Genomic DNA, 26,204 nt, shown 5'->3' with positions numbered 1-26,204 from the left:
GACGTCAAGGAGGAGGAGAGGCCGAAGCTCCTAGACTCCGATCTGTTTCATGTTCCTCCACACCACCAGGTGCCATTTACAATACTGATGTTTTCTTATGTGGCATTCTCTTTGGACCCCTGCAGGGGCCAGGATCCGAGTGCAATTACTTCCATTGTATTCCACATAGTTACACCCCTGAGGAGGGAATTTGTTTAATGTTGCTTCCATTTTGGATATTTGACTCGTGTTATGATTGACATCCAGCAATAAAAGAAGACTGATCTGATCTTTACATTACTAAACACTGTTTAGACATTAGATACATAGCTGGTCCCAGCATTTTTTTGAAACATCCAACAATTTAATGTGTAATGTGGTTATTAACTTATTGGGCAGCACGGTGGCGCAGTGGATAGCAGCGCTGGAGTCCTGGGTTCAAGCCCCACTAAGGACAATATCTGCAAAAGAGTTTGTATGTTCTCTCCGTGTTTGCGTGGGTTTTCTCCGGGTACTCCGGTTTCCTCCCACATTCCAAAGACATACTGATAGGGAATTTAGATTGTGAGCCCCAACGGGGACAGCGACGATAATGTATGCAAACTGTAAAGCGCTGCGGAATATGTTAGCGCTATATAAAAATAAAGATTATTATTATTAACCCATTGGCACATTCAAAGTAACTGCTCAGGAATCCGCACTTATAGAACAGACTCTGAAGCTGAGCCCAATCCACTCGTGGCTGATGCCAGCTGTACTAACAGCCAGCCTCAGCCTGTAACAGCAGTGACTGGAGCGAGCTCCATTTACTACTGTTTAACCATTTAGATGCCGCTGCCAATCACTGACAGGAGCATTGAAATGGAGCGACCATTGTCGCATTCACACAAAAGCTCCTATCATCCCACCTTCCCCCACAATGAAGAGATTACAAGGTGCCGATGGGTCACCATGGCCTACTGAAGATACCTATGGCTGCAATCTTTGTCCCCTTATGCAAACCAGTTGATGGTTAGGCTTCATAGGAGATGTTAATTTACATTATACACTGTAAGGCAAGAGTCAGACGCCCATATAACACTCGGATGATGATTGCAACACAATACTCAGACAGGCTGTCGGCTCTCTCGGCCTGAGCATAACAGCTGCATAGCAATACATTCTATAGAAAATTAGTCTGCACTCAGCTAATATATATGGGGTGCTGGTGTAACGGACAAGAAGTCCTAATACTAGTAACCAAAATATACACCGCACTCACGGATGGAATATATTGCAAGAAAAAGTCATGTGACAATTTATTTATGTACATATCAGAACAAAATCATATATGATATACAGCGTATATATATTTTTTTAAATAAATAGCGTATACATCATACGTCATCTGTATACGCTATTTATTTAAAAAAATATATATACGCTGTATATCATATATGATTTTGTTCTGATATGTACATAAATAAATTGTCACATGACTTTTTCTTGCAATATATTCCATCCGTGAGTGCGGTGTATATTTTGGTTACTAGCAATACATTCTGACACACTTGGGATGGGAGAGCTGTCGGCCAGTCCGAGCATTGCGTTGCGATCCTTGTTTAAGTTATACGGTCATCTGACTCTTCCCTAATACACTTGTATATTTTTATTGCCACGGGGTTACAGCGACAGAGAGGAGCCAGAAGATTGCAGTGTGTGATTGCTTCTACTCCTGCTCTAAAAAGAAGCACTTCACCTTCTTTTTAAATGGTGTAAATTTATTTTGGCAGTACAGGGGTTAATCGGCCATGTTGAGAGCTCTGGGAGCTAGGGCTCTCAGCTGAGCACAGTTAGCCACTCCTATCCCCTATATAATCTGGGTCCTGACTGGCACATCATCAGAACTAGCTTTTGCTGCATGGCTGGGAGGATAGGTGGTGGTGGTTATATGAGAAGGCGTTTAGTGGGTTTATCTGTAACTGTTGCTTGGTTTAGTAAGTGTCATAATTCCCTTTCCTTCTCCTACTTTGGTTTAACCCATCGCCCACTCCCTGGTGCATTCCTCTGCTATATGTGAGTGAATATTTGTTTCCCTTACTAATCTCACTAACTCACCCCTCCCCCTGTCTGACCACAACCTACTGACATTCTCTTCCCTCTCCTCTCCTAGTGTGCAACCCCCACTCCACGAACTCCCTCGCAGAAATCTCAAACATCTCAACTTACAATCACTCTCTGAGTCCCTTCTCCCTCTTACCGACATAGCCTCCCTTCATGACACAAATGCTGCTGCTGCTTTTTATAACGCCACAATAACAGCAACACTCAATTCGGCCGCCCCGCTCATGCATAGCAAAACTCGTACAGTCAACAGGCAGCCCTGGCTGACCAGCCTGACTAAAGAACTGAGACGGGCTTCCAGGATCGCTGAGCGAAGATGGAAGCGATCCCGCTCTGCTGACCACTTCACCGCATACAAGCAGTCCCTCGCCAGCTTCAAGTCCGCGCTCACTGCCGCAAAACAAACTTACTTCTCATCTCTCATATCCTCCCTGTCTCACAACCCTAAACAGCTTTTCAACACTTTCAATTCTCTACTCCGTCCCCCTGCACCCCCTCCCTCCCCTCTCATTTCTGCTGAAGACTTTGCCTCTTTCTTTAAACAGAAGATCGATACGATCAGAGAAAGCTTTGGCCCACAGCGCCCACTGCCCCTCTTAGCTGCTCACCCCTGCTCCTCCAAAACCAGCTTCTCCACCATGACAGAAGATCAGCTCTCCACCCTCCTGTCGAGATCACACCTCACCACCTGCACGCTCGACCCGCTCCCATCTCACCTCATCCCTAACCTTTCCACGGTCTTCATCCCAACCCTAACGCACCTCTTCAACCTCTCACTCACAACAGGTGTCTTCCCCTCATCCTTCAAACATGCCAAGATCACACCTATCCTCAAAAAGCCCTCCCTCGACCCATCCTCTGTGTCTAGCTATCGCCCGATATCTCTTCTTCCTTATGCCTCCAAATTGCTGGAGCAACACATCCATCTTGAACTGTCCTCTCACCTCTCCTCCTGCTCCCTCTTTGACCGATTACAATCTGGCTTCCGTTCCCATCACTCAACTGAAACTGCCCTAACTAAAGTCACCAATGACCTACTAACTGCCAGGAACAAGCGACACTACTCTGTCCTCCTTCTCCTCGACCTGTCTTCTGCCTTTGACACTGTGGACCACTCCCTTCTGCTACAAATCCTCTCATCTCTTGGCATCACAGACTTGGCCCTTTCCTGGATCTCATCATATCTGACAGATCGGACATTCAGTGTCTCCCTCCGCCACACCACCTCCTCACCTCGCCCCTTGTCAGTCGGTGTTCCTCAAAGCTCTGTTCTAGGACCCCTACTCTTCTCCATCTACACCTTCGGTCTGGGACAGCTCATAGAATTCCACGGTATGCAGTACCATCTCTATGCTGATGACACGCAGATCTACCTATCCGGACCTGACCTCACCTCCTTACTTACCAAAATCCCGCACTGTCTGTCTGCTATTTCAGCCTTCTTTTCTGCTCGCTTTCTACAACTGAACATGGACAAAACAGAATTCATCATCTTTCCCCCATCTCACTCTACCCCTCCACCAGACCTATCCATCAATGTCAATGGCTGCTCACTTTCCCCAGTCCCACACGCCCGGTGCCTCGGGGTGATCCTCGACTCTGCCCTCTCTTTCAAGCCACATATCCAAGCCCTTGCCTCCTCCTGCCGCCTCAAACTCAAAAACATTTCCCGGATCCGCGCATTCCTTGACCGTGACACCACAAAAACACTAGTGCATGCCCTTATCATCTCCCGCCTCGACTACTGCAACCTCCTACTCTCTGGACTCCCCTCTAGCACTCTGGCACCACTCCAATCCATCCTACACTCTGCTGCTCGACTAATCTACCTGTCTCCCCGCTATTCCCCAGCCTCTCCCCTATGCCAAGCCCTTCACTGGCTTCCTATTGCCCAGAGACTCCAGTTCAAAACCCTCACAATGACCTACAAAGCCATCCACAACCTATCTCCTCCATACATCTGTGACATGATCTCCCGGTACCTACCAACACGCAACCTCCGATCCTCTCAAGACCTCCTTCTCTACTCCCCTCTCATCTCTTCTTCCCACAACCGCATCCAAGACTTCTCCCGTGCTTCCCCCATACTCTGGAACTCTCTACCCCAGCACATCAGACTCTCGCCTACCATAGAAACTTTCAAAAAGAACCTGAAGACTCACCTCTTCCGACAAGCCTACAGCCTGCAGTGATCCTGAACCTACTGAACCGCCGCACAACCAGCTCTGCCCTCTCCTAGTGTATCATCACCCATCCCCTGCAGATTGTGAGCCCTCGTGGGCAGGGTCCTCCCTCCTTATGTACCAGTGTGCCTTGTTTTTTGCTCATGTTTAATGTATTTGTCTATATTTGACCCGTATTTCACATGTAAAGCGCCATGGAATAAATGGCGCTATAAAAATGAATAATAATAATAATAATAATAATTCCGTTTCCCCTGTTCGTGTTACCTTGTTTGTCTAGTTGGTGTACTACAGTTCACAACTGCTCCCCTCTTCCCAGGGTGGGGAAAAAGTACAGACAGAGGGCAGATTCAGAAAATAAGGAAAGGTACGTGGCCCTGGCATCTTCACCTTCAGAAGTAACCCAAAAGACAGGGCGAGCTAGGGCACCCCCTTGCATTAGGGACAGGAAAGAGACTGTGGTTCCGGGTCACCCAACAACACAGTAGTGAAATGTATATACTGCCGAGTAAGCAATTAAAGAATCACAGCTTTAGTCACCAAAAGGTACTAGGAAAATAAAGCAAAAAATGTAAAATATACGGTATATATTTTTTTATTCTATCGAGTTAAAAAAACCAAAAAATTTAAACAAATAATCTTGTCTAGCATCTTCATATTTGTAAAAGTACAACCTGTCAAAATCTAAAACGCCATAAAGAAAAAAAAATAATACTGTTTCTACTGGTGAAATAATAAAAAAAGTAATGGTCCCAGAAACTGGCAACAAAACACATTTTTTTTACATTCTGAATATTTTTAATCATTAATATTATAATATTTATTATTATTATTATTATTATTATTATTATTTATTTATTTATATAGCACCATTGATTCCATGGTGCTGTACATGAGAAGGGGTTACATACAAATTACAGATATCACTTACAGTAAACAAACTAACAATTACAGACTGATACAGAGGGAAGAGGACCCTTCCCTTGCGGGCTTACATTCTACAGGATGGTGGAGATGAAGACAATAGGTTGAGGGTTGTAGGAGCTCCGGTGTTGGTGAGGCGGTATCTCCGATAGTGATGAGGAGGCAGCGGGGTCAGTGCAGGCTGTAAGCTTTCCTGAAGAGATGGGTTTTCAGGTTCCGTCTGAAGAATGCGAATGTGATTGATAGTCGGATGTGTTGGGGCAAAGATTTCCAGAGGATGGGGGATATTCGGGAGAAGTCTTGGAGGCGGTTGGGTGAGGAGCGAATAATTGTGGAGGAGAGAAGGAGGTCTTGGGAGGACCGGAGATTCCGTGAAATATATAATAATAATAATAAATAACAATGCTAATAAAGTATGCAGGTTTGGTGTCACCGTATTTGTACATGAAGAATCCTGTTTCCAGATCATTTTTACTATGCAATAAAATTCCTAAAATGGGGGAATTGCATTTTTTCCCACTATTTTATCTCAATTAGAATTCTTTCCCCTCCTTTTAGTATTTTATGTGGTAAATTGAATGGTGTAATTAACAACTGCAAGTCATTTCACAAAAAAATAAATAAATATATCTATATATATAATTGTCTAAGGTCCACTTCCCGTCTGTTTGTCTGTCTGTCGCGGAAATCGCGCATCGCTGATTCCAATCAGCGACAGGCACAGTCCGGCCGCAGATTGGCCCCTCCCTACTTCCCTCCAGTCAGTGCCCCCTCCATACTCCCTTCCAGTCAGTGCCCACATAGCGTTAGCAGTCCGTTAACGCTGCCATTACCCCTGTAAGTGTGACCAACTTTTCACTATTGATGCTGCCTATGCAGCATCAATAGAAAAAACATAATGTTAAAATAATAATTAAAACAAATCATTATATTCTCACCTTCCGGCGTCCACGGCAGCCTTTCTCGCTCCTCGCGACACTCCGGTCCCAAGAATGCATTGCGGCAATGACTTCAGATGACGAGCATTGCTAAAGGCCTGGGCTGGATCCGGGGGCCGCCAGAAGGTGAGTATATAACTATTTTTTATTTTAATTATTTTTTTTAACAGGGATATGGTGCCCACATTGCTATATACTACGTGGGCTGTGTTATATACTGTGTGGCTTTTGTTATATACTGCGTGGGCTGTGTTATATACTATGTCACTGTGCTATATACGTGGGCTGTGCTATATACTACGTGGCTGTGCAATATATTACGTGGCTGTGCTATATACTACGTGGCTGTGTTATATACTATGTGGGCGGTGCTATATACTACGTGGGCTGTGCTATATACTACGTGGGCTGTGTTATATACTGCGTGGGCTGTTATGTACTGTGTGGGATTTGCTATATACTATGTGGGCTGTGCTATATCAACATGGGCTGTGTTATACACAGCGTGGGCTGTGCTATATACTATGTGGCTGTGCTATATACTATGTGGCTGTGCAATATACTATGTGGCTGTGCAATATATTATGTGGCTGTGCTATATACTACGTGGCTGTGCTATATACTACGTGGCTGTGCTATATACTACGTGGCTGTGCTATATACTACGTGGCTGTGCTATATATTACGTGGCTTTGAAATGTACTAGGTGGCTGTGCTATATACTACGTGACTGTGCTATATACTAAGTGGCTGTGTTATATACTATGTAGCTGTGCTGTACTATGTGGCAGTGCTATATACTACGTGGCTGTGCTATATACTACGTGGGCTGTGTTATATGCTACGTGGGCTGTGAGACTCTTTCGCCCGGGGCCCTCAAAAACCTGGAGCCGGCCCTGGCTTCACTGATTGGTCATGCCCAGCCGGCCATGAACAATCAGCGACAGATGCAGTCCGGCCGCGAATTGACACGGGATTTCAACCACGCTTCGCTAATTGGTCGCGCCCGGCCGGCCGAATCCTGTGTATTCATTGCATTATTCTGAAATCTTCATAAATAAACTGCATACATATTCTAGAATACCCGATGCGTTAGAATCGGGCCACCATCTAGTGTATATATATATATATATATATATATATATATATATATATATATATATATATATATATATATATATATATATATATATATATATACTGAATATACAGTATATACAGTATATATTCTGTTACAGTATGTCAATGAATAAAATTAAAAAGTAATGGCTCTTGGAAGAAGAGGAGGAAAAACAGAAATGCAAAAGTGAAAAATTGCCCATTATTGAAGGGTTGAAAAAGAAAAATACATATATAGAGACCACTTGCTATGCCCACCCAAGTGTTTTGGCAACTTTTTCCATTTTTATATTTTGGTTTCCTGACAATGAAGCCTATTCCTACCAATTTATTTACATTGTTTTCAATTCAGTATATACTAATGTGTATTTTGACAAGATTTGTGGTCTTTGAGATGCATTACATTTCTTTTCTAAACGTTTACTTTTTTTTTCTAGGCTCACGTCTGCGCCAAGAAGATTTCCCACCTCGTATTGTGGAACATCCATCAGATCTTATTGTTTCAAAAGGTGAACCAGCTACACTAAACTGCAAGGCAGAAGGACGTCCGGCTCCATCAATCGAGTGGTATAAAGGAGGTGAAAGGGTGGACACTGATAAAGATGACCCACGCTCCCATCGAATGTTACTGCCGAGTGGATCTTTATTTTTTTTACGTATAGTCCATGGACGCAAAAGCAGACCGGATGAAGGGGTCTATGTCTGTGTTGCACGGAATTACTTGGGAGAAGCAGTCAGCCACAACGCGTCTCTTGAAGTAGCTAGTAAGTGAAACTTTGAAATATGAAGGCTCTCAATTGCTTGTCATGAGTAATTTTATTCTGAGAAATAATTAAGTGTTATCTAGTGAGATTTTGAATGTTTTATCTTTATTGGCAAATGACCATGGTCTTGTTTCTGGGCTGTATATATATATATATATATATATATATATATATATATATATATATATATATACTGTATATATAGTAAACAAAAAGGGAAACATTAAAGCATTAAAGTCCTCCTTTTTAGATCTTTTTGTGCTGTTTCCATTTTTGTTTACTGTCTGAAAGGCAATTGGAATGCTGGTCTGGGAAGCGTGCACGCTTTAAGGTATTTTTCTGGCGCTGCTCATATATATATATATATATATATATATATATATATATATATATATATATATATATATGCAATAAAACAGGTTATGCTGCCCTAAAGAAGCAATGAAAGAGGTTGTCCACTATTTTAGCATTGATGACCTATCCTTAAGAAACCCTGTTGATTTGAATAGGGGGCAATGTGCAGTGCATGGCCATGGTCACTCACTATCCGTAAACGGAGCTGCTCCATAACTGAGCACTTCCGGCCACAATCGACACCGAGAACTCCTAATCAGGGGTGCGATTAGCTGACATAACCCATCCCAAGTGTATGTCATCAATGTTAAAGTAGTGAACAACCTCTTTAAATTTCATTACATTTAAAAAAAAATTGGAATAATATTTTTTTTCTATTGTTAAAGTGGTTGTCCAACCATAGGTACTTGATGAATTCTCCCAATCTCAACGCATTTCCACCGTGTTGTGGGGATTCCCTAGCAACCAGGCAACCCCCACATGTACTTATGCTGGCTAACAAAATACTCGGAGGACCCCTGAGCGTGCTCGCGAAATCTCAAGTAACGAGCATATTCGCTCATCACTATTTACAAAACTTATACAAGCAAGTGGTTAATCACAAACCTTCTCCTTTATATCTTGAGTCAAAGGGCCCCCACTTGGTTCAAGATCATGTTGCTGCTCAATAATTAGGCTTAGAATGATCTGTCTGTTCCCTTATGTCATCTTAGAGTGGCCCCTACCATCTCTTAAGGGTCTAACTGGCAGTTTTTGTGACATTTCAGGTAACATTCTCTTGTGAAGTATGCTACATACACAATTATGTTTAAGATTGGAACTAGACGGAAACTTGTGCGGCATGTCTGAAAAAGCAGGAAACAACCTGTATAGCATTGTTTTGTTATTGTATATTGGGAAATCACCCATGAACGTTAAAAAATGTCCATTGTCTTCCAGTGGGTAAGATTTTGTTGCAGTGGTCAAATCACAAGCGCAGTACAACTTTCCTCACCTGCCGTTATACTGAGCCTATGACTAACGTCCCATGTGGACACCACAATGCATTCTTATGAGACACGGTTCGTAACTCAAGTTGGGTCATAATGTGCAGTACAAGTCTCTAGAGAGCTGTTGCCTAAGGACAACTACAGAATAATCATGTTCCTCTCACATATGTATGAAACATGTGAAATAGTTCCCATCCATGGAGCTTTGTAGCTGTGAAGATATTTATCTCTCACTCATAGCAGATTACTCCCTTTGGCCTCTTAAAGTTCCAAAATATATACCAGTTTGATAAGCCATTACCGATACCGATGCATTAATAATCTGTAAGTTCCTTCAGATTAAGGTAGATCAACCAAGTTAAGCACCAGGGATGAGGACATATTGGTCCCAATTAGAGAGATGGTAAGGTATTATTTGTGGATTTGTAAAATCATAGCCACCACTACTGATTTCCGTGTGTGTGACCACTTCGCAGCTTCACCTTAGGGTTGAGTGGTAGAAGAAGGATTGGCTTTGCCGATCAGCTGGGAACAGGAAAACTTCTCAGTGTCTGCAAAACTTTCCATCCACCCTTTCACAGTAATCTTATCAGGGTGGCTCAGAACAGAAGCCACTTGCACATTTAGAAACTGTCAAGTGAATTTAATAAGTTGAAGTAATAACTTTGACTTTCTCACGAGCCAAACCAAACTAGACAGCCGGCATAATCCATAATCACTAAGCTGAGATTGATAGTTCATTCATAAAATAGGGCGTAACATATGTTTCATATCTTAAATAAGCAAAACAGCATTTTTTCTTGATTTTTATTCTAGCATAGTTATTTCCAGAATTTATTTCTTTTTCCGTAATCGCACTAGAAAAACACTAGAAGATCAGAACATTAATATGAAGCTTGAACTCATTTTGTTCCCAAATTAGCAGTGGTGTGTCATTCCACTGATAGAGCGTCTTTGTGAGTCTAAGCCTGCCGACATTGTTATTCTTGGGTTTGTTATATCAAAAAACAACATGAGGGATTTTATCAGTTTTACGACACAAAACATATTTCATTGCATTCATTGCCTCTGCCAAAACAGAAGAAACGGTATGATTTAATAATGATGATTGTATCTAATAGTTTATGGTGGCCAAATACCCTGACCGTTTGGCCATAATTTCCGCAAGCAGAATTTGAACTTTTATATATATTTTTTTAATAAAATTGGAGTTTTAGGGACAGGTGAAATACAATGAATGGTTTCTTCTCTTTCTTGATACTTTAAGGTATGTTTTTTTTCTCTTGAATTGATGGAATATTGCTAGGATATGTCGTTACTTTGTGATTTTGGAGGTTCAATCTTCAGGATCCCACAAATTGTTAGAATAAAGGGGATGCATTAGTCGGTTGTTGTATCCCCTTCTAACTTTTCTCATTCATTTGAATAGGGATGCATTGCAATTTCCTTAAAGGGATTGTCCACTACTATGACAACACCTTTCATTCCTCATGTTATGCCTCATTAAAATAAAAACACCTATTCTCACCACCATTGCCGGCACCTTTCTAGCGGTGTCGACAGTCACGTTCCCGGGGCTCACGTGTGGTTTTTATGACACACCCGATCTGCGCCGGCTATACTATCCCGCGCCTTCAGACATACTGAACATCAACAGGAAGTTAGTGCTGCGGCTGCTCTCTGACTTCCTCTTGATGTTTGATTTGCCTGAAGGTGGGGACAGTGCTGATTGGGTACACAGCCTATGTGCCATAACAACCGCACTTAAGCCCCAGTAATACAAGTGCCGACACTGCTGGAACGGCATTGGCACCAGAGGCGAGTATCAGTGTTCAGCGCTGCAATAAAAAAACACTGAATTGGTGCTTTAATGAACATAAATAGAATATTTTTGATACTCCCAGTTATAATTTAGTACCTTTTATATTAGCTATGCTCAGTGGTGTAAAGGCCCCGTCTCACATAGCGAGATCGCTAGCGAGATCGCTGCTGAGTCACTAGTTTTGTGACGCAACAGCGACCTCAGTAGCGATCTCGCTATGTGTGACACGTACCAGCGACCCGGCCCCTGCTGCGAGATCGCTGGTCGTGTCGGAATGGCCTGGACCTTTTTTTGGTCGTTGAGGTCCCGCTGACATCGCTGAATCGGTGTGTGTGACACCGATCCAGCGATGTCTTCACTGGTAACCAGGGTAAACATCGGGTTACTAAGCGCAGGGCCGCGCTTAGTAACCCGATGTTTACCCTGGTTACCAGCGTAAATGTAAAAAAAAAAAAACAGTACATACTCACCATCTGATGTCCGTCAGGTCCCTTGCCGTCTGCTTCCTGCTCTGACTGAGATCCGGCCGTACAGTGAGAGCGCAGCACAGCAGTGACGTCACCGCTGCGCTCTGCTCTCACTGTACGGCGGCTCAGTCAGAGCAGGAAGCAGACGGCAAGGGACCTGACGGACATCAGATGGCGAGTATGTACTGTTTGTTTTTTTGGTAACCAGGGTAAACATCGGGTTACTAAGCGCGGCCCTGCGCTTAGTAACCCGATGTTTACCCTGGTTACCCGGGTGCTGCAGGGGGACTTCGGCATCGTTGAAGACAGTTTCAACGATGCCGAGGTCGTTCCCCTGATCGTTGGTCGCTGGAGAGAGCTGTCTGTGTGACAGCTCCCCAGCGACCACACAGCGACTTACCAACGATCACGGCCAGGTCGTATCGCTGGTCGTGATCGTTGGTAAATCGCTATGTGAGACGGGGCCTTAACATGAAGCTCATGGATCCCAATGCAAAAGCTCCAAATGGGAGCCTCAAATATTGCAAGTCTTTAAAGCACCACTCCAGCATTAAGTTTTTCACCTCTGGATTGTTGCTTTAAATGTAAGTCCCCTGGACATATACTCACCCTCTAGCATATTCACCATTTTTTGGGACCGCTCCAGTCCCATGATTGCCATCTTGTGACTGCTACTTCTAACTGGCCAGAAGTCAGCAGCTACGTTATAAGCTCTCAGTGAAAGTGTATGAAAACCAGAACAAGGCCAGAACGAGGCTCTCATAGAACTACATTGATTAGTGACCTCCGTGCAGCTCCATGAAACATGAGCTGCCGGCAGATCACAAACTACAGGAGACGGACTGGAGAGGCAGCGAAAACTGATGAAAATGCCAGAAGGTGAGTATCAGACAGTGGGCTGAGGACTTGGATTTAAAGCGCCACTCCAGCGGTGAAATAAAAAAGACCCTGGAGTGCGGTTTTAATAGTACTGGTCTTTGAATAAAGGCCATAGGGACTTTTTTGGGCCACTTGACCTCCAGGGCCTGGGTGTGATTGCAACCCCTGCACCTTCTGTGATTACGCCCCTGCCTATGCCTTCTAAACCCCATGCTATTTTTCTTTAGATTTGGATCCTCTAGTGGCATTTATCAGGTGATAAAAAAATGAATAAAATAACATAATTCTGTGCATCAAGCATGAGCAAAATATCATGATGTAAATTGCAAAATGTTGCCTTGTTTACTGCAATACATCATTTTAGAGCGTGTCCAGATCCTTTTAGCAAAGCGTGATTAAAGCTCTTTGAAATGACTAACATATGTACCGTGTCGTATTATTTCACTTAGAAATTGTTTACGAAGGTGGACAACCGCTGCAGACTAGAACAAGTCAAGGACTTGCCCCGACAATCACTTTGCCTACATTTTTTTTTTTTTACACAAGAAAGTCAAAAAGAACCTGTAGCTCATATAAAAGCTCAATGATGTAAGAGCAATTTAAATGTCACTTACTATGAATAACATGTTACTTCAAAGTGCATTTTCTGCTTGTGAAGACAATTACATATAGTTAGAGAGATCCTATTGTGGATTTTAACGTTTTTCTTTTTTTTTTCCATGATGGATTTGTATTTAGAGGTGTGCGAAGAAGCAGTCATTTTATTCTGCGTGTAAAACGATAATATTTCCTGAAGACCACAGAAATATAAATTCAAGAACTAAAGATAAAGTTTTTGCCCATATTAGATTTTCTCTACTTTTCTAGATGTTGTTGATGCATTTGTTCCTCATGTGCAGTGGACAAGAGAAGGGATTGCTTGCTGACGTGGCCGTACCCAGTGGCGTAACTTGAAGCTGGTCGGCCATAATGCAAAATCGCAAATGGGGCCCTCAACTAACACAGGTCATTAATAGTGATAGTCTTTTTATATGAAGTAAAGGGACCTTTGGGGACCCCTAGTCTCCACTTCCCGGGTGCGATTGCAATCCATGCACCTATAGCGGTTATTCCCTTGTCCCTACCGGCAGCATTATACATGGGATTTATGCCTTGTTCTCTGAATCCAGAGGACAGACCCAAAAGCCAACAATGCTGCCCCATCCCCGCAGTAGCAATGCGATTACTGTAGCTCTTAACCCATTACTTGCCAAATTAAAATTTTTACAAGTATGGATTTTTCAGAAAAGGGCATCCCAATATTCAATTAAAAATGACAATGACATGATTTCCTATTTTGAAAACATTCATTTTACAAACGCAACACAAAAAAATTGGACCTAATTATAAAAATTAAAAAATCTTAGTTGTTAGAAGCTAAAGATTAGGCGTCCCAAAAAAAGGACATTGGTAGATAATGGGTTAAAGACCAAATTGCATTTTCTCAAGACATATTTATCGCATGTACACTACTGTATATCTATGTATGGAAGTTTCACCTGTCTGCTAAAAAAGAGTTTCTTCGAGGCAGATTGAACGGATGACAATACACAGAGAAGATGTTCTTAATATTATCTTAAAAGGGTTTTCCTTGCGGGTTGTATCATAGCGCCAGTTTTTTGCCTAGGAAATGCGTTGTGGCGCAATAGGTGCATTTTCAAATGTTTTTATTTTACTTCTCTGGGTTTTTGTGTTTTGCTACATAATAAAGTTTTACATTGTTAAAAATTATTATTGTAAAGTCAGTGTGTCATCAGAAAATAAACTATTGTTTGTCACGTTCTTATGTTACATTTATTTTTTCAATTTTTTTTTATATTTTTCATATTACTATCTATATTAAAAAAAAAATCTTATAATTTTCACACTAGTCACTAGGTCACTGACTTGGATCCTATTTGTATAGAAATGTTATCTTGTTATCTGAGTTATTTGTGAATGGTAGTTACTGTGTTACCTACTGCACATAGAGTTGTTCCCTGTCGTTGTGTCAGTAATGATAATGAGACCGCTGAAAAGTCTTGTGCATAGAACAGGATATGTACGTCTAGTATCAGACCTAGTGGTCAGTGTGAAAATTGCAGGGTTTCTGATTTTTTTTACAGATAGTAAAATATTAAATAAGAAAAGTCTTAAACTGTTTATGAAGTACATTTAACATAAAGCCGGACTTAAACAATGGATTATATTCGGATGACACAGGTGCTTTATTAGCCTTTGTTGCATGCACACCAGCGTACTTTAAGCCCCATTTATGAATATTTCATGGGGTAGGTAAATATTTTACATTTTTGAGCTCCCTCATTCTATTCTAGCAGGGATCTCTTCTACTTAACGTCATCAGTTAAGCTGCACACATCCAGCATATGGCGGATCCTTTCTCAATTTAAGCCGTTTTCTCCGGAGAAAGGAAAATTCCCCATTGACCTGCCAGACATCTGCTGGTTCTCTTACCAGCAACACCACAAGTACGGCTAATGATATCTTCCCTGTGATTAAAAGAACAGGATCTAAAGAAAGCCCCTGGCTTCTGCCTGATTAATCAGATTGCTCAGGATTTCCAAACCCTACACTGAAACATTTTGTATTTATTTTCAGAGAAATTTAATAAATTAAAATCTGCCTATTTTTATACAACGGAGCATTGAAATTTTATTATTAATGTTCACATAAATCTGCAGGAGAATTTAGGTTGAAATTAACCCTTTGGCCCATTCATTTTGGCTAGGTTCATATTTATAATATAGTTGTGAAAGGGAACAAGTCACTTGAGTCATTTTGCCCAGAAACCTCAGTATTTCAGAGAAAATATACTTTAAAGATTCGGCCAGGGACCATAGCCGGACACTGGACTAGACTAGCTTTTCCCCTGGCCAGCTTTTCTCAGTTCAGATGATTGACAGGTCTCTTCCATAGTGAGAGATCGGTCAGTCACCTGGGAAAAGCCAGGAAGGGCAGTGACGGTCTAGTCTAGTCTCCGGGAATTGGGTCCAGCCGGATCTTTAAAATATTTTTTTCTCTGAAATGACCAACATGCATGCTAAATGTGTCCATAGGTGTAACTTAGCTCAATTAAGGCCAATAGAGCAGAGGTGTCAAACTGCATTCCTCGAGGGCCGCCAACAGGTCATGTTTTCAGGATTTCCTTGTATTGCACAGGTGATAATTTAATCACCTGCACAGAATGATTCCAGCACCTTGTGGAATGCTAAGGAAATCCTGAAAACATGACCTGTTGGCGGCCCTCGAGGAATGCAGTTTGACACCTCTGCAATAGAGTGCCATTTTGTCACCTGTCTGACCGGTATTGTCAACATATATCATAAAAACTATACTAAAGCATAGTAGACCGTGACAAGTAAAAAAACAATTATACATAAAACATGGAACGCTATGGGTGATAATGAGTGCCTTCATTTGGCCTCCATCGTCTCTTACCCGAAATACCACAGCATTTTACATATACTTGCCGATGTATACAGTACATTAAACTTAGGCCACAAATGTGATATCTCCGAGTCCTAAGCTGCTAATTTTCTTCTTTGTCGGTCACTATAAGATCAGCAATTGAAGGCGAGAATATTTTGGGAAAAAAAATACCAGAACACCAGAAAGTTTTCTATCCAAAATGTTGTGATTGTTAATATGAATTACTAGAAAATAGATTGTTAGAATGTAGGGTGTGCCCAAAAGACGCGTCCATTGCTGGTTCACCATCTTAGATTAATATTCTCCTATACACACTTGTCAATTAGAAGTGGTCAAAGAAAACATCGGTTATGAGTTTTTTAATTTTTGCTCCCCCTCCGGCTTCTCCTACCCCTCGGAGCAATGAGGGCAGAGGAGCACTTGTCTTAGGGTACCGTCACACAGTGCCATTTTCATCGCTACGACGGCACGATTCGTGACGTTCTAGCGATATCGTTACGATATCGCAGTGTTTGACACGCTACTGCGATCAGACATCACGCTGAGAATCGTACGTCGTAGCAGATCGTTTGGAACTTTCTTTCGTCGCTTGATCACCCACTGACATCGCTGGATCGTTGTGTGTGACACCGATCCAGCGATGTGTTCGCTTGTAACCAGGGTAAACATCGGGTAACTAAGCGCAGGGCCGCGCTTAGTAACCCGATGTTTACCCTGGTTACCAGCGTAAACGTAAAAAAAACAAACAGTACATACTTACATTCCGGTGTCTGTCCTCCGGCGTCTCAGCTTCTCTGCACTGTGAGCGCCTGCCGGCCGGAAAGCGAGCACAGCGGTGACGTCACCGCTCTGCTTTCCGGCTATGGTGCTTACACAGTGGAGAGAAGCAGAACGCCGGGGACAGACACCGGAATGTAAGTATGTACTGTTTGGTTTTTTTACGTTTACGCTGGTAACCAGGGTAAACATCGGGTTACTAAGCGCGGCCCTGCGCTTAGTAACACGATGTTTACCCTGGTTACCCGGGGACTTCGGCATCGCTCCAGCGCCGTGATTGCAAAGTGTGACCGCAGTCTACGACGCTGGAGCGATAATCATACGACGCTGCGACGTCACGGATCGTGCCGTCGTAGCGATGAAAATGGCACTGTGTGACGGTACCCTTATGGATATGTTGGCTCTTAATGTTTGTAAATAGGGCGTTAGAAGCTCTTTTTAGCCAAGTGGTAAAATATTTTTTTACGCTATTATAGTCTAAAGAAAGCAAATAAGTCTCTAGTCTATGTGCTGCCCAAAGAGGAACATAACCTGGTCAGATTTAAAACGACAGAAGTCTTCACTTGGTGTTGACTCTAGGCCGGGCCTTGTGGCCACAAACAGGCACCCTAAGGTCACTGTGCATGCTCAATGACCTCTGGGGCCTTCTCGCAGCCGGGCATCCTGGCCTGTAGTGAACAACAGGCCAGAAATGTGGCTCAATGGATGTATGGTATACCAGACAGTGGGCAGGGAGCAGGTGGGGCGGCTGACGAGGTGAGTATGATATTTCTCTAGTTTTACATCTTATGTGTATTATATCTCTAGACCCCAGACCATAATATGAAGCATTCAATTTGAGGACAATACTGTAACTTTTTGGAGAATCAAATGTCCTATTAAAATCCGCATGATTTGGCAAAGTCAAACTTTGTCAGATCTCATCATCTCTACAGTCCATATAATTTATGGCCAGCTTGAGTTCAAGGTAGCTGCTCTAAATTCTGGCTCTTGAAGAAGGGGTCCCATGCATAAAACCTCCTCTATCACATAAATGTACCTCAATAGGACAGGAGAAAACATGAGATCTTGTTTAATATATGTTAAAAAAAGGGAAACATCTCTGGTTGAGCAAGTCCTTTAAAATGTTTATATTTTTGAAAGTTTTGTTTGACACTTATTTCAGCACACTGAAAATCCAATTAAAAGAACTGTCCAGGCGAAACGACAATCCCCAAAAAAACCATAAACCTTTCCCAAAATTAAATAAATAAATAAAAATCTACATTGAATAATTATCTTGCCAAACTATTACCATATAGAAAACGGCTGTTGTAATATCTGCAGCACGTATGATTACATGTCACATGTCAGGCCCAAGAACAGACTGGGCCCAATGGGATCATAGCCACTGAGCCATGAGACAGTCTTATTATCTCCTGGCTGTGAAAGCGAGCCTGTCACGAGCGGGCATCATTGTGGGTATATGACCTGCATATACTAATTAAATGATGGATCAGACGGAAAGACTTCATGCTCACTCAGGCATCATAAGATTTGAAGCTTTGCTAAACTGAGGCTGCAGGTGCTTAATGACACCGTGTAGACAGGTCTCCAGAGGGTAAAGACTGTATTTTAATCACACTGAAAATATTATTGCTATACACTTAATTTGTCTCTCAGCAGCACACTCCTGCAGTATATTTGCATGTTTTTATGTGAAATTAAAATAAATTGTCGACACTTTACATAAGCTGCGTTCCTTAGGGAAAAAATATGCTGCAGAAATGGCTTTTCTTGGCTGACACTAGACATCTTAGACAATGGTGGCAGAAGAATAAAATAAATGTAAAGTCTGCTTTCTCCTCATCTAATGTTCTCTGTGTTTCATTTACAATATACATTAAGTTTAATAACTAGTAAGGTTGTTTAACGTACATCACATACAACATCACTTTAGGGCCAAATAGCACAACGTCGGTCAAAATGGGGCACATGTTTATTAACTGTAAGAAAGGAAATGGGTGGCAAATCGATTGACTACATTTTCCAGTTATTATTATTATTTATTGTTATAGCGCCATTTATTCCATGGAGCTTTACATGTGAGGAGGGGTATACATAATAAAAACAAGTACAATAATCTTAAACAATACAAGTCATAACTGGTACAGGAGGAGAGAGGACCCTGCCCGCGAAGGCTCACAATCTACAAGGGATGGGGAAGGATACAGTAGGCGAGGGTAGAGCTGGTCATGCAGCGGTTTGGTTGATCGGTGGTTACTGCAGGTTGTAGGCTTGTCGGAAGAGGTGGGTCTTCAGGTTCTTTTTGAAGGTTTCGATGGTAAGCGAGAGTCTGATGTGTTGTGGTAGAGGGTTCCAGAGTAGGGGTGATACGCGAGAGAAATCTTGTATACGATTGTGGGAAGAGGAGATAAGAGGGGAGTAGAGAAGGAGATCTTGTGAGGTTCGGAGGTTGCGTGTAGGTAAGTACCGGGAGACAAGGTCACAGATGTATGGAGGAGACAGGTTGTGGATGGCTTTGTAAGTCATGGTTAGGGTTTTGTAGTGGAGTTGAGTTGGTCTTCATTTGATGTTGCTTCAGAAGATTCAAGTCATTCAACTTCTATTCATCTTGGAAAATTATGTTAAATTTAACTTGGAATTTTAAGAATGATCTTGAATCTTGAAATGATGATGATGAACTTACACAGTCCATCTTCTAAGTACACCATTTTTCTTTGTTTAAAGCCTACATTGTTAGTTTACACCACTCCCAAGAACTGCAAAAAAATTAAAGCAAACCTGACACTTGCCTTAAATATGTAATTTGTGCACCTAGTCTAAACGCTGCGCTCTTCTGAATCTACCGCTGTTTTTCCTTTGTTCATGATCCTCCCAATTCCTGAGATATACAGTAACCCCCTCTTTTTTTGTATATAAATCTAGTCTTGTTAAACTACTCTGGGTGTCTTCATGGAGACCACTCCCAGTTGGCTATGACTGCTTCCACTTATTTAAAAAAAATACTAGATTTACACATAAGAGGAGAAAAGGCCATATCTCAGAAATTGAAAGGCACAGGAGCAAAAAAGCATTGCTGGATTCACGAGTTGGTAAAAAAGAAATTGACTTATTGATGGAAAGTGACTGGTTCTCCTTAAAGGGAATCTGTCAGTAGGATCAACCCTCCTAAACCATCTATATGAGCCTGGAGGTCATAGGAAGCTGACTAAAATGATAGCTTGCTATCTGCGATCTGATGTCTTATTTCAGAGAAATCTACATTTTTATTATATGTAAATGAGCTAAGATCTATGAGCCGGACATTGATCTTCATGAGAATCTGCCTCCAGAGCTTATTGTAAGTGAAAGGAGGTGTGAGACATGTAACTAATACGGAACAGGAGAACTGAACTTTGTTTCCTTACAAACACATTATCTGCAGTTCTCACAGCTCTGCTGTATTGTAGCACAATCACAACACTGACGCCCACACAGCTCTGCAATGAGATCAGGAGAGCAGAGAGCGGTCTTTACACCGGTAATGCCTCCTTAAATTTCAAATAAGCTCTGAAGGTTGAGTCTATTGCAGAGCTGTGTCCTGCCCATAGCTCTTAACAGCTCATTTACATATAAGACAAACATGGATTTATCTGGAATAAAACACTTGCACTTGCTTATTCTTCCTACACGCCATGCACCACTTCTCCTGACAGTGAAACTTCAGTTGAGCAGCCACCAGTCATGCATGTCTGTGTCGGATGTCCGCTTGGTTTCGGGCCACATAGTTTGGCATAGTGGGCCGCATATGACCTCTGTTCTCGGGTAATGCTATGGACACTGGTAGCTATGGATAGTCCTCGTAGTGGTGACAGTATCACAGGACTCCCAGTACTGCAGCATAAGTGTGTATGCTCATTCCTGAAGACTATTGTTTGCCCAAGACTTCTTATGATGCAGATACTGAGTCATTGGGACTTGAAAGGAAGGTCTTATCTGTGGTTACTGAGATTCCAGGTCCCAATGACTTATAAAACAATACATCTATGAGTAACCAGTACTAATCCACGGACATACAAAGGAACATTTGTGCCCATTGGTTCCCGACAACAGCCGATCCAGACAAAATCTCTGCCAAATTTGACTTAGTCACTATGACAGACACTACTTTAGGTCCGAGCCTTACGGAAGCAATCAGTCATCATAAATCTTTTATTATACATTGTAGAGGTGGTTTCTTATTATAGCAATACTATCCAAAATATGTTTTTTCTGTAAGTATGTGACCCCCTAAAATAGCTCTAGAATGATAAAGGATATCTCTATATGCTAATGGAGGTTTATTCTTTAATATGTCTAATTTCTCAGAGGAAACAGCATCGTTCCACTGCTATACCATGGCCTTATCACTGCTAGATGGTTTTCATTAGAGCCAAGGTCACGATCTGCCGTATGAGCGTCCATACTTCCAGCCATGTTAGGGCTCTGCCGACTGTGTATAAATACACCACAAAAAGAAATAAAATACCCAAATCCAATTAAGTCTTCTGTTCTTCACAACATGTCTTACTAGTAATCCCTCTGCTTGGAAGAGCACACAGGCTAATTAGTATGATGGGATAAGTATATTGATTGCTGTGTAATGTGCCTAGATTTTTCGTTGCACTATTGAATTTTCGGTTATGGCCTAAAAAGTCAATAAATATGACCTGAAAAATGTAGGAGGGATGTCCAGTATTAGATGGTGTCTTCAAGTCCTGTAAGCTATCAATACATGTGTATCTGCTATGTCTTATTATTGGTTGTACACAATTAGCCAGGTAGGTTCCTGGAGCACAAGTCAATCAATTTAAAGGGAAGGTATAACCAGAAAATTACTTAAAGTGAACATGTCATCAGGATTTTGCTAAGTAAGCTACAAACACTGTCAGGTTGGCTTCACAATTATCTGTGCATACACTTATTAGATGCTTCATTACAAAAGATAGGACCAGAGTCTGTGGCTAATGTACATGTGAATGTGAATGTCATAAAACTACAGATATATGTGTCTAGAATAGCTCCAGAGGCCCATGTAAAATAACAAGATTTCAATATATATATATACAGAAATACAGATCATGATATGAAAAATGTAGCATATAAAATAAACCATAAAAATGTGATTTAATCAGTTCATTTCGGATGACACACACCCATTAAATAAATGGGCATCCCCATTGATAGGTAAAACATATCGAAAAACACTTACGCACTCATCTTAGAGGCAAGCCTTCGAAGCTTGGTCAGAAACCATATCATGGAAAAATCTAAGGGCTTGCAGACATCCATGGGTCTTGGTCCGATCATGGACCACAATATACAGACTAACCACGGGTCTCCTGACTGGGACATGACAGCTTCATATATTTCTATGAGGCTGCTAAGCTCGGGTCAGGAGAACCACAGCTATTCCTTTCATTGTGGCCTGTGATCTGACCGAGACTTTTGCATGAGCCATAACTTTTATCTTTTGGATTCTTGGTCTACCAGTAACTCTAAGTTATTGAGTTTTACAGGATCGTCCATCCTAATTTACTATGCTCAATCCTTTGCTTCCCATGGGAAATAAGCAAGCGCCAGAAGTATCTGTCACCAGCTTACTTTCTTCTCCCCATACAGAACCCCTTCACTCTCAGTTAAGCCAATCATGCAGGTGTATGGGGAAGTCAGGAGAGAGCAATTGGCTAACTGATATCTAAGGTGTTTGGGCACCGTAGAACTGACCCCATAGTGGTAGAGTAAATGAGGAAGCCTGTTCTGAAAGCAGCACATGATATCCATACAGTAATGGCTGTCAGATACTTTTCAGGGTTCTCAACTTATGACATGAAGCTCAGAGTGAGTAGTCGTTCTGGTGTAAACATATCACATGGACCACATGAAGAGCCGGAAATTCAGGCTCCGGTCACACATTGCAGCCTTCTGTATCATTGTGTATATGTGCTCTGGGGCAGGAAAGGAATCTGTGTATTATACGCCCTCGACGTCAGCTGGACGCTGGCGGATGTGACTTACAGTAAAGCTTTGTGGTTCTCTAAGAATCCTCAAGGGAAAAACGTGATAAGGAATCGGACCCTGGACCTGAATATTACACTGCACTGAAACCTAGATTCTGGGATGCAGATTTTACTTGTGAGGATAAATAGATATTACAGAGGAGGTGAACAGATATTAGAGAGTAGATAGAAGATAAAAAGATTTTATAAAGAACATTGATAGAAAGAAGGTAAAAAAAAGATAAATAGATAAGTCCAAAAAGGGGACAGCGTTGGGGACAGATGATGCCTGGAAAGTGCTGCAGAATATGAGCATAATAATAAAGAGGAAGAAAGAGAAAGAGAGATGGATTGATTGATCGATATGATAGATAATAGATAGATAATAGATAGATAGATAATAGATAGATAGATAGATAGATAGATAGATAGATAGATAGATAGATAAATAGATAGATAGATAGATAGATAGATAGATAGATAGATAGATAGATAGATAGATAGATAGATAATAGATAGATCGATCGATAATGGATATGTAGATAGATAGATAGATGATAGATGGATATATAATAAATAGATAGATGATAGATAATATATAGATAGATAGATAATAAATAGGTAGATAGATATAATAGATAGATATGATAGATAATAGATAGATAATAGATAGATAAATAGATAATAGATAGATGGATAAATAATAGATAAATCGATAATGGATATATAGATAGATTGATAATAGATAAATAGATAGATAATAGATAGATGGATAGATAATAAATTGATAGATAGATAGATAGATAGATAGATAGATAGATAGATAGATAGATAGATAGATAGATAGATAGATAGAAATAATAGATAGATAGATAACACAGGTCAACAAAAAAAAAATTTTTTTCTGGTGTCCAAAATATTTTAATGAATTTGGGGTATTTTTGGGGTGCTGATTCTGAATATGCTATCAGTTTTGCCAGATTGGCTCAAGTTTTTGAGATTTTTGGTATCTTATTTATAGCACTTGTTGGTAAATGCGACGCATCATCTCATTAATTTCTTTGGATTAGTACTTGAACTGAGCAGTTCTCAATATAGTTTTGTGTTAATTAGTGTTCTAAAAGTTTGTTCATAGCTTGATTTTTGCACTAACTTTATGTTGTTGTCTGTTTTCCAGTGAAAAGCATGAACTCATCAAGAAGAAGTTGTCTTAATGATCCAGACTCATTCTGTTACATTTGTGGTGAATACACACTGCCAAAACATAGAAGAAACATAACAGACTTCGTAAAAAAAGTGTATTTTGCCTATTTTGGGGTTATGCTTGGGGACCAAGACAAGTTTTGGGCACCACACATAGTGTGCAAAGCATGTATCGAATTATTACGAAAATGGAGCAAAGGACAAAGAAAAAGCTTCAAATTTGGTGTTCCAATGGTGTGGAGAGAGCCAAAAAATCATCATGATGACTGTTATTTCTGTGCAGTGCAAGTGCAAGGATTCAATAAGCATAAGAAACGAAAATGGGAGTAACATGGAATCTGCAAGAAGGCCTGTCCCTCATTGTGAAGATGTGCCTGTACCTGTGTTTACCATAAATAACAGTCATCATGATGATTTTTTGGCTCTCTCCACACCATTGGAACACCAAATTTGAAGCTTTTTCTTTGTCCTTTGCTCCATTTTCGTAATAATTCGATACATGCTTTGCACACTATGTGTGGTGCCCAAAACTTGTCTTGGTCCCCAAGCATAACCCCAAAATAGGCAAAATACACTTTTTTTACGAAGTCTGTTATGTTTCTTCTATGTTTTGGCAGTGTGTATTCACCACAAATGTAACAGAATGAGTCTGGATCGTTAAGACAACTTCTTCTTGATGAGTTCATGCTTTTCACTGGAAAACAGACAACAACATAAAGTTAGTGCAAAAATCAAGCTATGAACAAACTTTTAGAACACTAATTAACACAAAACTATATTGAGAACTGCTCAGTTCAAGTACTAATCCAAAGAAATTAATGAGATGATGCGTCGCATTTACCAACAAGTGCTATAAATAAGATACCAAAAATCTCAAAAACTTGAGCCAATCTGGCAAAACTGATGACATATTCAGAATCAGCACCCCAAAAATACCCTAAATTCGATGAAATATCTTTGGCACCAAAAATGCTGTTGACCAGTGTAATAGATAGTTAATTAATCGGTAGATAGATAGATTATAGATAATAGATAGATAGATAATAGATAATTGATAGATAGATATGAGATATGAGATGTGGGTTTCCTAGAAGTATAGGTAAGGAATCCCACAGCTGCTCGGTTCCGGTCTGCACTCGTTCAGTGAATGTCAGACATGTGACTGTTGTGTCTGAAGCCGAATCCTATTAATTCTAGTTTGTGGTTCAGTCGACGTTAACTTAGAATTAATTTTTTTTATATAAAAAGCTTCCAACAAGTGAGGGAACATCTTTCTGATCGCCCCTATCGCCTTCACCAGTGGCTTCCTGTCGCGCACCCTCTCCTCGCCTCAGTAGCTGATCCCTTAAAGAAACACGTCCCCTCTCCTGGGCTCCTTTCCTTTCACTGTGGATGGTTCTGTTGTGACAGCGCTCAATAGGCCGCTATTTGTTTTTCTCTTTCTTTTGCTTGACTGAATTTATGTCATGTAAAAACCGCAGCCAGGCTCCGGCGTATTCTTCTCATGATACTTTTGCAGCCCGGCTGTTGTCAGTGCTCTGTCTATGGGATGGGCTTGGTGCAGGGTTGGAGAAAGAGATACGTTACATGTGAGCGCCATTAGGTTATAGGACACTGTTCACCCATGAAAAGCACCTGATTTACAACCAATTCATATGAAGAGGATGTATGAGGAAGCATGGGGGCAGAAATGTTTATAAAATCAGAGAGTGTGGAGCAAAGATGAAATTTAGTTTGTGACGTTAAAAGACAAAACCCAAGAAATGTTTCTTTTAAAAAATGAGCATATACCCTACAGCAGGTAAACAAGTAAATAGTAATAGCATATGGAAATAACATAGGGTACTTAACACTATTTTGATTAAAAAAAAGCATAAAAGTCTTCCCACCACAACAAGGTGAACCCACCAGGACAGTCCTAACCTGTCTCTAGGATTAAAGCCTTACCATGTTTCAAATGACTTGAATGTGAATAAGGGCAGAGCATGACACGCACCGAACTGAGACTCCCACCCATGGGAAGCTATACAAATAAAAGACCTTGGAGCGCAAGAAATTACAGCAAAACCAAAATAATGAGCCAGATTATAAGCTTGTATACATGGTCACACTGTGGCCATTTCACAGACAAAACCCAAGGGAAAAACCAGTGACTTTTGTGTAAAACTAGCAGGGAAGATATAGATGTGTAGCTGAGCCGAGATTGTGCAGCAGA

The 26,204-nt window shown here is 41.1% G+C and overlaps 1 protein-coding gene across 5 annotated transcripts in view; it reads left to right on the top strand.

Annotated features, from left to right (window-relative positions):
- ROBO1 (roundabout guidance receptor 1) overlaps positions 1-26,204 on the top strand; it is a 1,469,611-nt gene that overhangs the window by 1,123,168 nt on the left and 320,239 nt on the right. For all 5 annotated transcript variants that reach the window (XM_077294071.1, XM_077294068.1, XM_077294069.1 and 2 more), the window contains one exon: positions 7,684-8,010. In XM_077294071.1, the coding sequence (XP_077150186.1) occupies positions 7,684-8,010 (327 nt within the window). The remainder of the gene's footprint in view (positions 1-7,683; positions 8,011-26,204) is intronic.

The sequence above is a fragment of the Ranitomeya variabilis genome, chromosome 3 (genome assembly GCF_051348905.1).
Source record: "Ranitomeya variabilis isolate aRanVar5 chromosome 3, aRanVar5.hap1, whole genome shotgun sequence".
Classification (NCBI taxonomy): domain Eukaryota; kingdom Metazoa; phylum Chordata; class Amphibia; order Anura; family Dendrobatidae; genus Ranitomeya; species Ranitomeya variabilis.
Note: the sequence above shows the minus strand (reverse complement) of the source record. Positions and strands in the feature narration are given on the sequence as shown.